Below are 13421 nucleotides of genomic sequence, written 5' to 3' on the forward strand. Positions count from 1 at the left end.
AGCTAAGAAGTTACCAAAGACTCGATTTGCTTACATCAGGTAATCCCGCCTACAACTGCCCCTGCTCTACTGGAGGAACGTGTACAAGAACATATACCTCATGGACACAGATATCTTCACAAATACAGGTACCTTCAGAGGAGTGTGTGTGTAACCTGGGACGTACTGGTGACCAGTGTCTTGGTTGTGAGTGGGACTTTGGTTTTTATTGTTATTTGTCACACTACATAATTGAGATCGAATCCGAGCATCGCCTGTACAAAAGGTGCGTCCATGTAGTTTATTGTATCGGCTACATGAATATGTGTCTGAAAATGTTACGCCTTAGACAGAAAAATGTGATGCCAACTACATGTATTTACGAAAACCCTTACACATGTTTCAAAATTAAACAGCATATGCATACACGTGGATCACACAAATGGTCCCCTCTTGAAATTAGAATTTTGAATATCTGAATCATAGTTACATGTATAAAATGTACCAAATGGCATCGTTTGCCTTTTAAAATACCAAAAAAATTCGGGGCACGCTGAAGGGGAGGGGGGCGTCGGCTTCGCATAAGCAGACCCCCCTTCAAATAATCCTGGATCCGCCTCTTAAGATATCGCTATTACATTTATCATGAACGTCTTCTAATACAAATAAAATTAATAAATAATACATTAAATGTAAGGGGAAATCATCAATATATAAGTTTTTTGTGCAACCAAGTGGTTACTATTGCGACTGATGGATTTCTTTACAGATATGCACTTTGTTTTTAGATGTGAAATGCAATACTCCGACTTTTCCCAATGCAGCCCCCTCTCCAGTACCTGGAGGTTACATATTTAAAAGCACTGTTACCTATACTTGTAACAGTGGGTATCAACTCAGAGATGGTTCTGGTAACAGTTTCACACTGACTTGCGGTCCTAGAGGAACGTTTGAAGGGGAGAGAAAAACATGCAACAGTAAGTCAAAAAGACAACAATGTTACAAAATAAGAACAGATTAATAATTCGAAATGAAATAGTCGGCTGCAGGTTGGCCCTTATTACGATTATGCTTCTGGGGATAATTATTGTCGGTGTTATTAGGCTTTGAATATACTCAAGTGAAATGAAGATATTAAAAAATTACTCCACTTCCAGGAACCTGTGACCTTCCTGTAAGTGATCACCTGAGACAGGTAACACAGCGTTCCGTTACCTTTGAAGGACAAACTGCCACATATACATGCGTCACTGGCTTTCAATTCAACGACGCGTCAACAGTAAAGAACCTAACTTGTCAAGCCGATGGTACATTTGATCAGAGTTTGCCTAGCTGTGTTCCCATATCGTGTGCATTTCCTACCAGTAAATTAAACTTGAAGACAGTAGAAGGACCATATGTTTACATGCAGAATGTGACGTTTTCTTGCATTCCTGGATATCATTTCGCTGGTTATGACGTCGACGCGCCATTTACGTCACAATGCATCGCTACTGAAACTCTGGAACCGCCAATACCTGACTGCATAAAAAGAACATGTGTTTTACCTCATTTAAACAACACGGTAGTGAGATCTCAAAGAGAGGATCTGTTCTTCATGACATCAGCTGAATTCAAATGCATGCAAGGATTTCGATTCCCGGATGGTAATACCAGTATAACCTTGATATGTGATGAAACTGGTGGATTTGGGGTGGATTCTCTGAGTTGTACAGGTACGTATTAAGGGATGTGTATAGTGGGTGTCCTCTTGGATCCCCATGCAGATTGACTTGGTCAGACAGGTGTCTTCAATTAAAAACATTGCCCACTATAATACAATGATGCTCTGGGTACGTGTGATCCTGTATAATGCTGTTATAGTTTTTGTTGAAATACTTTTTGCTACATATTAGGTTACTTGTTACATTTGTGTCACGTTTGTATTTATATTCATAAAATGATTAAATGATAAACCACTTGACGTATTTTCATACGAAATATAAGGTTTATTTTCGTGGAAAATTTGCTATCTAGTAAGGCAAAAAAGAAAAATGATTGATAATTTTTTTTCAATTTTGCCATTCAGAGACGTTGCCTGAAGCTGGTGCCAAGGCAGGATCCGCAGACCCTAACATTGGTGTCAGTGTTGGTGTGGGCGTTACTGGAGCGATAGTGTTGATATTAATTGCTGTTATAATTGTTGTATTCATCAAATGTAGACGGTTAGTGGTGTAGTACCATTAAAATCTTGTTTTATGTATTTCTATCAAAAATAGCGATAGAGGGTTTGTGTATAATAAAAGGGAGATGTTTATGACATCTGTGATTGAAAACTTGACGTGTGATATATTATAGCAGTATAAACGCAACATGTCACACGAATATTCCTCCTCCCTATCGTTCTTCCTTCAACCCACTTGCTGATAATTAGTAAATGTGAACTATTGTATTTTGTTTCTATTCAGAAAACAATGCTACGCTTCCCAGTCGTCCAAGGCCGTTAACGCTGATCTAAGCGGCACCTCAGAGTTATACCAAAACAGTTTGAGTCCGCCAGACAGTGCTGAGCGCGAGTATATGTCACTGGAGGCCAATACTATGGCAACAGTTAGCAGCGTGGCTGAATATGCCAACGTCAATGACAGCACATATACTGCTCTTTGCATGTCAGCAAACGAAGCCAAACAACGACATCCAACAGCTGCTGGTGTATATCAGAACGAAGTGTAAAAATTAAGAACTTACATTCACGCATAACTTACATGTGTGCATTTTAATGTTAAAACATCCCCCTTCAAACTATTAAATAAAGAAGTTAACAATCATTATATTATTGTGACCAAGGAGTGGTAAGAGGTGAATATTTTTAAAAAAATTTAACAACAGATGGATGATATATCTTTGCTCACTATCATAAACTGAGACCAACAAAGAAGGTTCCGTTGAAATATCCAATGATTGCATCTCCCAGAATATCTTTCTCGTCATTGAGTAGAACATTTCCAGCAGAATAATGTTGTATAATAATACATCCAAGAACCTAATGAAGCTGTGCCACAGAATTACATGGATAGTGAAGGATGGATGGTACATATATATATGGCGATGAAGGATCGAGTTCAATCTAAACGTGACAAATAATGTTTATGATATAATTGAGTTACATACTTTAAAAAGTTTTCTTTGTCATATTTGGGTAACCTATTTTTATCATTGTGCTTATGATGTGGGTTACGTCAAAAACATTCTTCGTCAAGTTCATATTGACCCCTTTCATCTTTATATATTATCTTATATCATCCACCACTTTTAGTTCTTGCACTTCTCAGACAGGTTCTGCTCCGTTAGTTCCCTTAATGTATTATATCCTGAATAAAAAATTTGGAAAAAAAACATCTTCATGTCACGCTTGCATGTCCTCCAAGGCAAGAAAATCAAGCGGTTGACGGACGTCTTCAATTTGCTATTTTACCAAATACTTGTATATGTGGGCCTATGCAACATTTTGAACAATTCTGTATAATAATTAAACATAAACATGCTGAAATATATAATTTTATTATCAAATATAGTTCGTAGGGTTGATGTACTTTTAAAAAGAGATATCAAAACCCAAATCACAAAAGACGAGCAACCGACTGTGTATCATGATTAAGGAGGTAGGGGTAAATTTTGACGTGTAGGTGACCAATCTGAAGTCAAGGTGCGTATTATATTATACCAAAAGAAGGTCAACAATAAAAGTTATTTTTATGTATCAAACTTGCCATTCAGATGAAGCATATTAAGTGCGTGAAATAAAATATGGGTCAGCTCTAAACGATTTTGAGTAAAATGGGCCTATTTTTCACGTTTTTATGAGACATGATGGTTAAACTGGTTTTATATTGTAATTTATGGATAGAAAAATAGAGAAATGCAATTTTCGAAGCCTTTGGTACGTCAAGAGGGGCAAATGCCACGAAACATATGCAAAAAAGATGCTAAAAATATGTAATTTTCAAATATCTTAAACTTCAGAGGGTATGTACAGGGGGGTAAAGGGGTTTTAAAATTCTTTAAAAAGCACTGTTATATCTTTTAAGATTCATTACAAAATGTTCAGGGAAGTACAAAAAGTAAGCACTGTCCCCCCCCCCCCCCCCCCCATATTGCGCAGATTTAACTCAATAAGGAAGTACGTCGCATGCTTTTTACTTCAATGTGAACTCGATTCACATCCACTACGTACGCACACGGTAAATATACGTCTGTTGTAAATTAACAATTGAGATGGTGTGATGCTATTACAATATTTAAATCCACTGAAGGTACAAATTAAGACAAAAGAAAAAAACGGCTTACGCAAGGAAAAGTGTGAAAATAGTATGTGCTCTGACTGCTCTCAAAGAAAAGTACCTGTAAAGAACATTAAGCTGTTGCATTAAAATTTAAACTTTTTATCATCAACTTCTGCAATGTGAACAAACAACAGTGCGATATCTTCATATATTACAGGGCAGTGTCAACAGAGGTTGGTACCATTGTTATTCGTGTTTAGCTTTCCCCCCTAAGCAGCTTTGTTGTTAACACGGAGCTACACCGTGCTTGGTGTAAAATATAAAATGGGTCACTTCCTTGTTCACAAAACTCCGCAGATACGCACCTAGGCCTCGCCACACTTTTACAAGCCTTCCTTATCTTTTTAAGGTCATTCAACAGAGAGAAATTTGGCTATAGGAGAACTAGGGTTAGTATAATACCGGTTACATGTACATGTGCTATATTCAGTTCATGTAAGGAGCAGAAAAGGGAAGATGTTCGGAAAGCATTGATGTAGATTGATCAGGATTGAATCGTGTCTTTGATAGTGTATGAGTGCCTAGGCAGGTAAGTGTAAATGTTTTGTACAGTAAGTGACATGTTCTATTTAGCCTGAACCGTATTTCTCTCAAATTTTACCGACGTTATAAGGCCTACGGTGTATGTACATGTATACTAATTAGAGACCGCGTCATTACGATTTGTCACCAGCCTACAGTACCTGTGGCAGAAGGGCGACACAACGATTAGATTGTCTTCTCTGGTGAGACATCTTAATAACACGACTTAAAGGCAGGGGGTGGAGATACCAGTACAACCTAGGTTTATAAATTAAAGCCTTTTTACTGTGAGCGTTATGTCTTGTACCCGTTTTCAAATAGGGTAGTATACGGACTGGACCTGTTCAATTTAATATATAGGTTCTAAATTGTATTTTCGGTACGGGTTTTTTTTTTTTTTTTTTTTTTTTACTCTCTTTCATCAGCCTACCCACAAGTTCAATTCCTACTGTTAAGGGGGAGGGGAATGGAGTTTAGGTGACTCTTATACGAAATAGACAAGCTATCAAATTGCTTAAAACATACTGGTACAGGTGAGTCGCTTTAAAAATGTCTTTGATTTGGCAGTGGTGGCTTTGAAAACAAATGACCATGGAGGACGAACACTCTTTGAAAAAGATCGGTCCGTCTGTTTGTTTTTTAAGTTTGTCTGTTACATGTAGCACTGTACAGGTCGCAGTTTTGATCAAATCACTTCCATTTTCCCTGAAGGGGTACAGTGTATCCAAACAAGTATGTGACAGGACGTTTTTGGGGTCATTCGGTGCATTTTCACGTGAGAAGTAGCAATAAGATGCTCTACTTCTGGAAGTGCAAAAGCTCTTGCTTGTTGCATTTTGTAGATCATGTCAAGCGCAACACTGATATGTGGCGTCCGTTTTTCCCCAAACGCTTTAGGAGATGCGCTATTTTAAAAAAGTATACGTCGCAATGTTCAGTGGTGAGCAATGGTGGAAATTATATCACCAGAACCGGCACATATATCCCCTGAGTACTATATTACACTGAATTTGAATAGGAACTCATATATTGACAATCCTACTGTGACCTTGAATTTGACCTTTGACTTTCTTTTCACCATGGCCTGAACATTCCAGCCCTTATATTTCCAAAACTGGCAAAGGTACTACCATTATCACACATGTTACTTATCACATTTATGCATACAATTACACTTGTATGATAGCAATACGAATAAGAAGTCACACATGAGCTTTTATTTAAGTATCTTCAAGATCACATCCGAATCCGCTTGTTTTTTCTGTCTTTTTATATTGCTCTTATTGTCGGTGGTTGTTTCATAAGTGTTTACACGTCAGTGTGATTTTTCATTTTATTGTTTATATGCCGTTTATTAAATAATGTATTTACCTATTTATTCAGCTATTTATTTATTACATAAAGCTGTACATAGTAAGTGTTTGTTTGTTTTTTTTTTTTTTTTTTTTTTTTTTTTTTTTTGTTTTTTTTTTGTAACGTGCTTAAAAATACGTGTTTCTTTGTTTATAACATTTATCCTTCGTTTTAGAAGACATTGTTAATTGATAATGAGATAAATGATATTATCCAAGCATGGATCCTTGTTTTCCGCATCAAAATACATTTACTTGACATTTATTACAGGGAGAGGACAACGAGATGATGGAAGGACTGTCGAGCATTTTAAGATCATCTCTGATATTTTGTTTACTTCGTGGATGGCAAGGAAGCCAAGCAAGTAAGTGGAACCAGGTACTTTGTACGTGTACGCCCTTTCTCCTCTCCCAACTCTACTCCCCCATCCCCCATCTCCCCAAAAAATAATTAAATAAATAAAATGCGCGACAGGAGACAAAAGAAGAACACATTCTCCATTCGTGTGCCCTGCATATTTCAATAAGCATCCTTCTCTACTGAATTATGTGGTTTAGCAGATGCAAGGCGAACCACTCTTCATTCATTTCCCCGCCCCCTTTTACATCTCTCAAAATCCTGGATCATACAGTGCATGCGTTTACTTATTTCAAAAATTTAAGATTGTTGTCTTTTTGCATGGTAGTTACTATGTTGAGTTTGACTAAAAACCGTTGTCACCCAGAATTTCTCCTGGGAATCGAAGTGGTTTCGGCACCAGGATTTACGAAATAGTTTTCCCCGCCAATAAACGGGTTTTATGTAACTATTTTCATTACGTTATGTTTGTGACTGGTGACTTTATTTATCTGCGATACTCTGTCTGCCGAACACTGGTGATTCTCAGATACTATAATTTCTAAAAGGCAATGCATACGCAAAAAATAGGATTAGATTGTACGTTTATCTTACCCAGTCACATAGATGACATAGTTTATATCGTTTACTTTTTTGTACACCCAGTAAAGCACTAAATGACGTTGAAAGCCTAAAGACATTACTTTCACAGGGTTATTCAACTTCTACCTTCGGGCCTGATTTTGAAAAACAAGAAAAATAGTCTACGTTGACATATTTCTTACATCTTTAAAAGTGGAAAATTCAAAATTGAAACCAATTATTCATCATTTTGAATTACAGGTTGTGTAGTGCCTAACGTTCCTCATTCGAGACGAACTCCAGCTGCTGTCCGTGTGAACAGTCACCAAAGTGTTATCTACACGTGTGTTACTCCTCCATATATCCATATATACGGTTCTCTTACAATTACGTGTACTGACAGAGAGGATGTGTTTGATAGGGAACCGCCAGTATGTGGATGTGAGTATTCCCATGTTGTGGATATTGTGCTGGAGATTACTACTGAATAAAAAACAAAGGTTTTCTTTAATAATTTTTTTGAATATGATGTGGAATATTTTATCTACAATGCATTGTGTAGAACTGCATGTGGAAACCGTGAAGGCAACTAACTCTAACCTCAAACATATATATTTCTGAAAATCTTCTGTTTCAGTGCCAGAGTACGTGTTGTATGCATATGAAAATATAAGCATCAGCGGAGGCTTACAGAACAGTTATTGGCCATTATCCCGCTGTTTACAGGCCTGTAACGAAGACCCAGCATGTGAGGCGGTGGACTGGGATGGAAGGTGTTGGTTTCTTTACAGTTCTTCGTCGTGCAATGGATTAAGATTTGTAAGCAACGTTCGTCACTATCAAATGAAACAATGTCCTGGTAAGATGCAAATCGAAATGATTTTTTAGTTCACCATTTTATTAAGATATTTATTTATTTATTTATTTATTTATTTTATTTCATTAATTTTTCTTTTTGCATATTATCTCATGGAAGTGAATGGGAGGCCTAAGTAAAGTAAGTTAAAGTATTGAGAAAGTAAAAATGACGTCGGTGTGTCATAGAATACGGTCAATATCTATGAAATACACCCAACACCATTTAGAAATTACCTACTTACGTAATCACAAATACTCGTTAATAATCCAGCAGCTTCCTTTATTACCTAAGAAATTACCAAAGACTCGATTTGTTTCCATCAGGTAATCCCGCCTACAACTGCCCTTGCTCTACTGGAGGAACGTGTATAAGAACATACACCTCATGGACACAGATACCAGTATTTTCACAGGAGTGTGTGTGTAACCTGGGACGTAATGGTTACCAGTGTCTTGGTTGTAAGTGGGACTTTGGTTTTTATTGTTATTTGTCACACTACATAATTGAGATCGAATCCAAGCATCGCCTGTACAAAAGGTGTGTCCATGTAGTTTATTTTATCGGCTACACGAATATGTGTCTGAAAATGTTACGCCTTAGATAGAAAAATGGTTGCAAACTATTTATAAAAATCCTTACAACTGTTTCAAAATTAAACAGCATACACATGGACTACACGAATGGTCCCCTCTTGAAATTAGAATTTTGACTAGCTGAATCATAGTTATAAAATATACCAAATTCCACCGTTTGCCTTTTAAAATACCAAATAATTTCGGGGCCCTTCAGCGTGCCCCGAACCACACGCCAAGGGGAGGGGGGCGTCGGCTTCGCATAAGCGGACCCCCCTTCAAATAATCCTGGATCCGCCCTGAAAGATATCACTATTGCATTTATCATGAAGATCTTATAATACAAATGAAATTAATAAATAATACATTAAATGTAAGGGGAAATCATCAATATAGTATAAGGTTCTTTGTGCAGCCAAGTGGTCACTATTGCGACTGATGGATTTCTTTACAGACATGCACTTTGTTTTTAGTTGTGGAATGCACTGCTCCGACTTTTCCCAATGCAGCTCCCTCTCCAGTACCTGGAGGTTACAGATTTAATAGCACTGTTACCTATACTTGTAACAGTGGGTATCAACTCAGAGATGGTTCTGGTAACAGTTTCACACTGACTTGCGGTCCTCGAGGAACGTTTAAAGGGGAGAGAAAAAAATGCAACAGTAAGTCAAAAAGACATCAATGTTACAAAATAAGAACAGATTAATAATTCGAAATGAAATAGTCGCCTGCAGGTTGGCCCTTATTACGATTATGCTTCTGGGGATAATTATTGTCGGTGTTATCAGGCTTTGAATATACTCAAGTGAAATGAAGATATTAAAAAATTACTCCACTTCCAGGAACCTGTGACCTTCCTGTAAGTGATCACCTGAGACAGGTAACACAGCGTTCCGTTACCTTTGAAGGACAAACTGTCACATATACATGCGACACTGGCTTTCAGTTCAACAAAACGTCAACAGTAAAAAACCTAACTTGTCAAGCCGATGGTACATTTGATCAGAGTTTGCCTAGCTGTGTTCCCATATCGTGTGCTTTTCCTACCAGTAAATTAAACTTGAAGGCAGTAGAAGGACCTTATGTTTACATGCAGAATGTGACATTTTCTTGCATTCCTGGATATCATTTCGCTGGTTATGACGTCGACGCGCCATTTACGTCACAATGCATTGCGGCTGAAACTCTGGAACCGCCAATACCTGACTGCATAAAAAGAACATGTACTTTACCTCATTTAAACAACACGGTGGCGAGGGCTGAAAGTAAGGGTCTATTCTTTATGACATCAGTTGAGTTCAAATGCAGACAGGGATTTCAATTCCCGGATGGTAATACCAGTGTAACCTTGACGTGTGATGAAACTGGTGGATTTGGGGTGGATAATCTTAATTGTACAGGTAAGAGTTTAAACTGTGGATTTGGGGTGGATAATCTTAATTGTACAGGTAAGAGATTAAGGAATATTTATTAAGTATTTAAGTACTAGTACTTAGAGAATCAGAATAATGAGCGCCTTGTCCGCTTTTACAAAGCAGACTGAAGGATGTGTGATTCTGTGAAAAACTTATTACTTTTCTTAAATATTGTTTGCTGTGTGTAAAGTTACATAGCTCTTGGCGACTACGTACTATTAATACAGGTTTTGTGTGCAGAGATGGAAAGGTATTCTAAAAACTGATTAAAGAGTTGATTTATAAATACTTTCAATAGAAGTTTGTTAGTCGTGAATACTATTGGGAATTATTGTAATATAGTTGACCTTTTTTCAGGCAATATTTACTTATAAAGAAACTTAGCTATCTAGTGGAGTATATAAAATAGTTAAAGCCTACCTAACTATTTCATTTTTATCATTCAGCGGCACTGCCTGAGGCTGGTAACCAAGCAGCATCCACAGGCCCTAACATTGGTGTCAGTGTCGGGGTGGGCGTAACTGGAGCGATAGTGCTGATATTACTTGTTGTTATAGTTGTTGTATTCGTCAAACGTAGACGGTAAGTGGCAGCAAACCATACTGAGATGTTTCATTTCACTTTTGTTAAAGGTAATGATAGGACTGGGTCTCACCAATACCATATAACCATATAATTAAGACATTTCCTTTGATGTTTGACCTTTTATGCATTTGATGCACATTGATGATGTCATTTAAATGTATTTATATCCGTCCTGATCTATAAATTCGGTTGTTAGATTTGTTTTTACTTAAATATTGATATTCTACTCATCGTTTGTTTTTAGCCGGCAGGCTCATAATGGGCACAGTTCTTACTTGAAGAGTTGCAGTGTCTATTTTTTATTCGATTGATACATTTATTTATCTATTTTGCCTTCAATGGATTAATTAGTAAATGGAACGTTTTTCGTTTCAGGAAACAGATGTCAAACTCACATGAAGATATCGATGTATCAAGCAACGGAAAGCTCAGCAGCACAATGTACACAACATCCAATACTCATGTTGACACAAATCTGTACGAACTCGAGGGAGAATGTCCAATGGCAGGCCGGTATGATCAGTCAAATAATATGAGACAGAATTCTAATTACGAAAACCAGGCCTCTGATTCACAGATGAACGTACAGGATCTATATGCCTTGCCTGACAAATCCAAAAAGACCAAAAAAGGCAAGAAGCAACAAAATACTCCTGCAAGCTATCCAGACGATGCGTATGAATATGTCAGCAAACCTTCTGTCCAGGCTTCTTCCGTTTCAAGACAGGATTGTAGTAGCACCTATGAACTTGCAGGGCAGTTTCAAAATGGAGGCTATACCCAGTCTATCGATGATGTTGATGACGTGGAGTTTGTTGAAAACGATATTTATGAAGCAGGAGGCGTTGACAACATGGGCCATACATGTGTTGAGTCAGTTGAAAACGACATTTATAATTCGTCAGTGTAATTTTATTTAAGAAAAATTGCGGACCTTTATGATTTATATTTTGGAAACCTGTTTATCTCAATGTTTGCGTTACTAGTAAGTTGGGACATAAATTTATGTTATATGGTGATTTGCTCCTCCATGCAAAATACTCTTCATAATGCCCCTAAGTATTCATGTACTGGTAAAGGCTTAGGATCACTTGCTGATAAACTTATGGAAACCTACATTTAGTTCTTTGACCAAAGTTTGCTTACAATAGAAATCCAGTTTTACCAGCGATGATGTATATATGTGGAAACTTAATTAAATTCGGAACTACAAATGGAAATGTCCTTGTCCAGATATGGTTACTTTTGTATAAAAATAAGGGCTTTTTAATCCCCTTTTGTGGCTTTCAACATCAAGGGATTCAGAATAATGGGTAACTATATAAAAACTGTATCACAGCTGAAAAGGGGTGCAGGTATATGTCATAACTATATACTACTGTATACTACTTCAGCGTTGTAATATTTACAGGGGCGGATTTAGTCCGTCTTCTGGGTCTTCTTGAAGACGGTCAGATTTTCAAGTTTACATTGACGGATATCAAATTTTTTCTGTCGGAAGACGGTCAAAAATGGAGGATGGATTAACAAAGATAATTCGCAAGCCTGTCAGAAAATATCTCTGGATCCACCCCTGTATTTTGATATCATTTCTTTATATTAATATACATGTACTGTAAGTACGCCTATCACAGCTAAAAAGTGATGCAGCAATGTTATAACTAAGTACTATATTTACTTTCCGTCATGTCATTACATCTCATACTGTAGTAATAAAGCACATGGGCCCTAACTTGGTCGGCCGTGTACATATACACGTACTGTACAGGTATACAGTGTATGTAAACGGACCCCCTAAGTACCTTCAGTACCTGCTTTTATAAAAAGATATAGCAAACTAATAAGTGTAGGGGCCTATACCATACTTTGCATTTCATTTGTAAAGTCTACAGAACATATTTCATGAATTTTAGACTCTAAATAAACAAACGTGTGTCATTATTATTGTTGTTGTTGTTGTTGTTGTTGTTGTTGTTATTCATATGTACCTGAAAATATGTTCATTACTGTATATCCATGGCATTGGGGAAAAAGTATGGATATAGATAGGTAAACATTAGTGCAAAAGACAAATATACAAATGTTGACTTGATGTAAATTAAATCATATATTTGTTACCCGTAGGCTTATTTTAGCACGTTGTAACTTTTCTTTAGAAGAAAGTACCCCCTGTACCCGTGTTCGTCTATGTACGTTTTATCCGCGGGACAAAAACTTAAGTTTTCTGTAGGCCTACTGTCAGATTCTTAGTCACCAGATATATTCCTTGAGCAGACTTTTCCTGCCTTTCCTGCTTCCTCTGACCTTTGTACATGCATGTTTGGTCCTTCTGTATTATATTTCAAATAGAAGCTATTTTTGTTTTCTGGATGATGATTTAGTTCGTTATAAGCAGAACTTCCTTTCATTTTGTGTATTAACGCTGAAGTACCGGTATGTAACGGCCATTCCCCAATTATTCGCAATGTACCTACATGTAGTTGACACATTTATTTTAGTTAGAATTCGAGTTTAATTTGCAAGGCTTCTATAATCTGTCAAGCTCTAGCTTGACCATTTCTAAAGGAAATATTTATGTACATGTACAGTGTCAATTGACAGGATCTACAAGTATGTACATGTAGTGACGCGAAATATAAGCAAATATGAAACAACTGCTTAGTTTTATACATAATATAAAAAAACAATGATTCCACTCTATAACACCCGATCGGGTTTTGAGATTTGAGAAGAAACTTATCAGTTCAGTGAGTGAATGCGCATCAGCTAGGTCGACAAAATTCGAACGAGAGTGCAGACCTCCGCCAAGGCAGCTAAGTCTCCACTCAATGCCGTTTCACCTCTAAATTTTCATTCTTTAATGATTTATTTATTTTTTTTTTTTATTTTTTTTTTT

The 13421-nt window shown here is 37.0% G+C and overlaps 1 protein-coding gene across 1 annotated transcript; it reads left to right on the forward strand.

Moving 5' to 3' along the window:
* Positions 1-1576: 1576 nt before the first annotated feature.
* On the forward strand, positions 1577-12466 carry LOC106165786 (uncharacterized). Its single transcript, XM_087015196.1, has 10 exons — positions 1577-1694; positions 2048-2183; positions 2427-2668; positions 7356-7535; positions 7732-7953; positions 8277-8411; positions 8999-9187; positions 9368-9925; positions 10387-10522; positions 10901-12466. The coding sequence occupies exons 1-10, from the start codon at positions 1577-1579 to the stop codon at positions 11433-11435; spliced, it is 2451 nt and encodes an 816-aa protein (XP_086871322.1). The 3' UTR covers positions 11436-12466.
* Positions 12467-13421: the final 955 nt, after the last annotated feature.

The sequence above is a fragment of the Lingula anatina genome, chromosome 6 (assembly GCF_051362555.1).
Source record: "Lingula anatina isolate TDL-2025a chromosome 6, LinAna3.0, whole genome shotgun sequence".
In the NCBI taxonomy this organism is placed as follows: Eukaryota; Metazoa; Brachiopoda; class Lingulata; order Lingulida; family Lingulidae; genus Lingula; species Lingula anatina.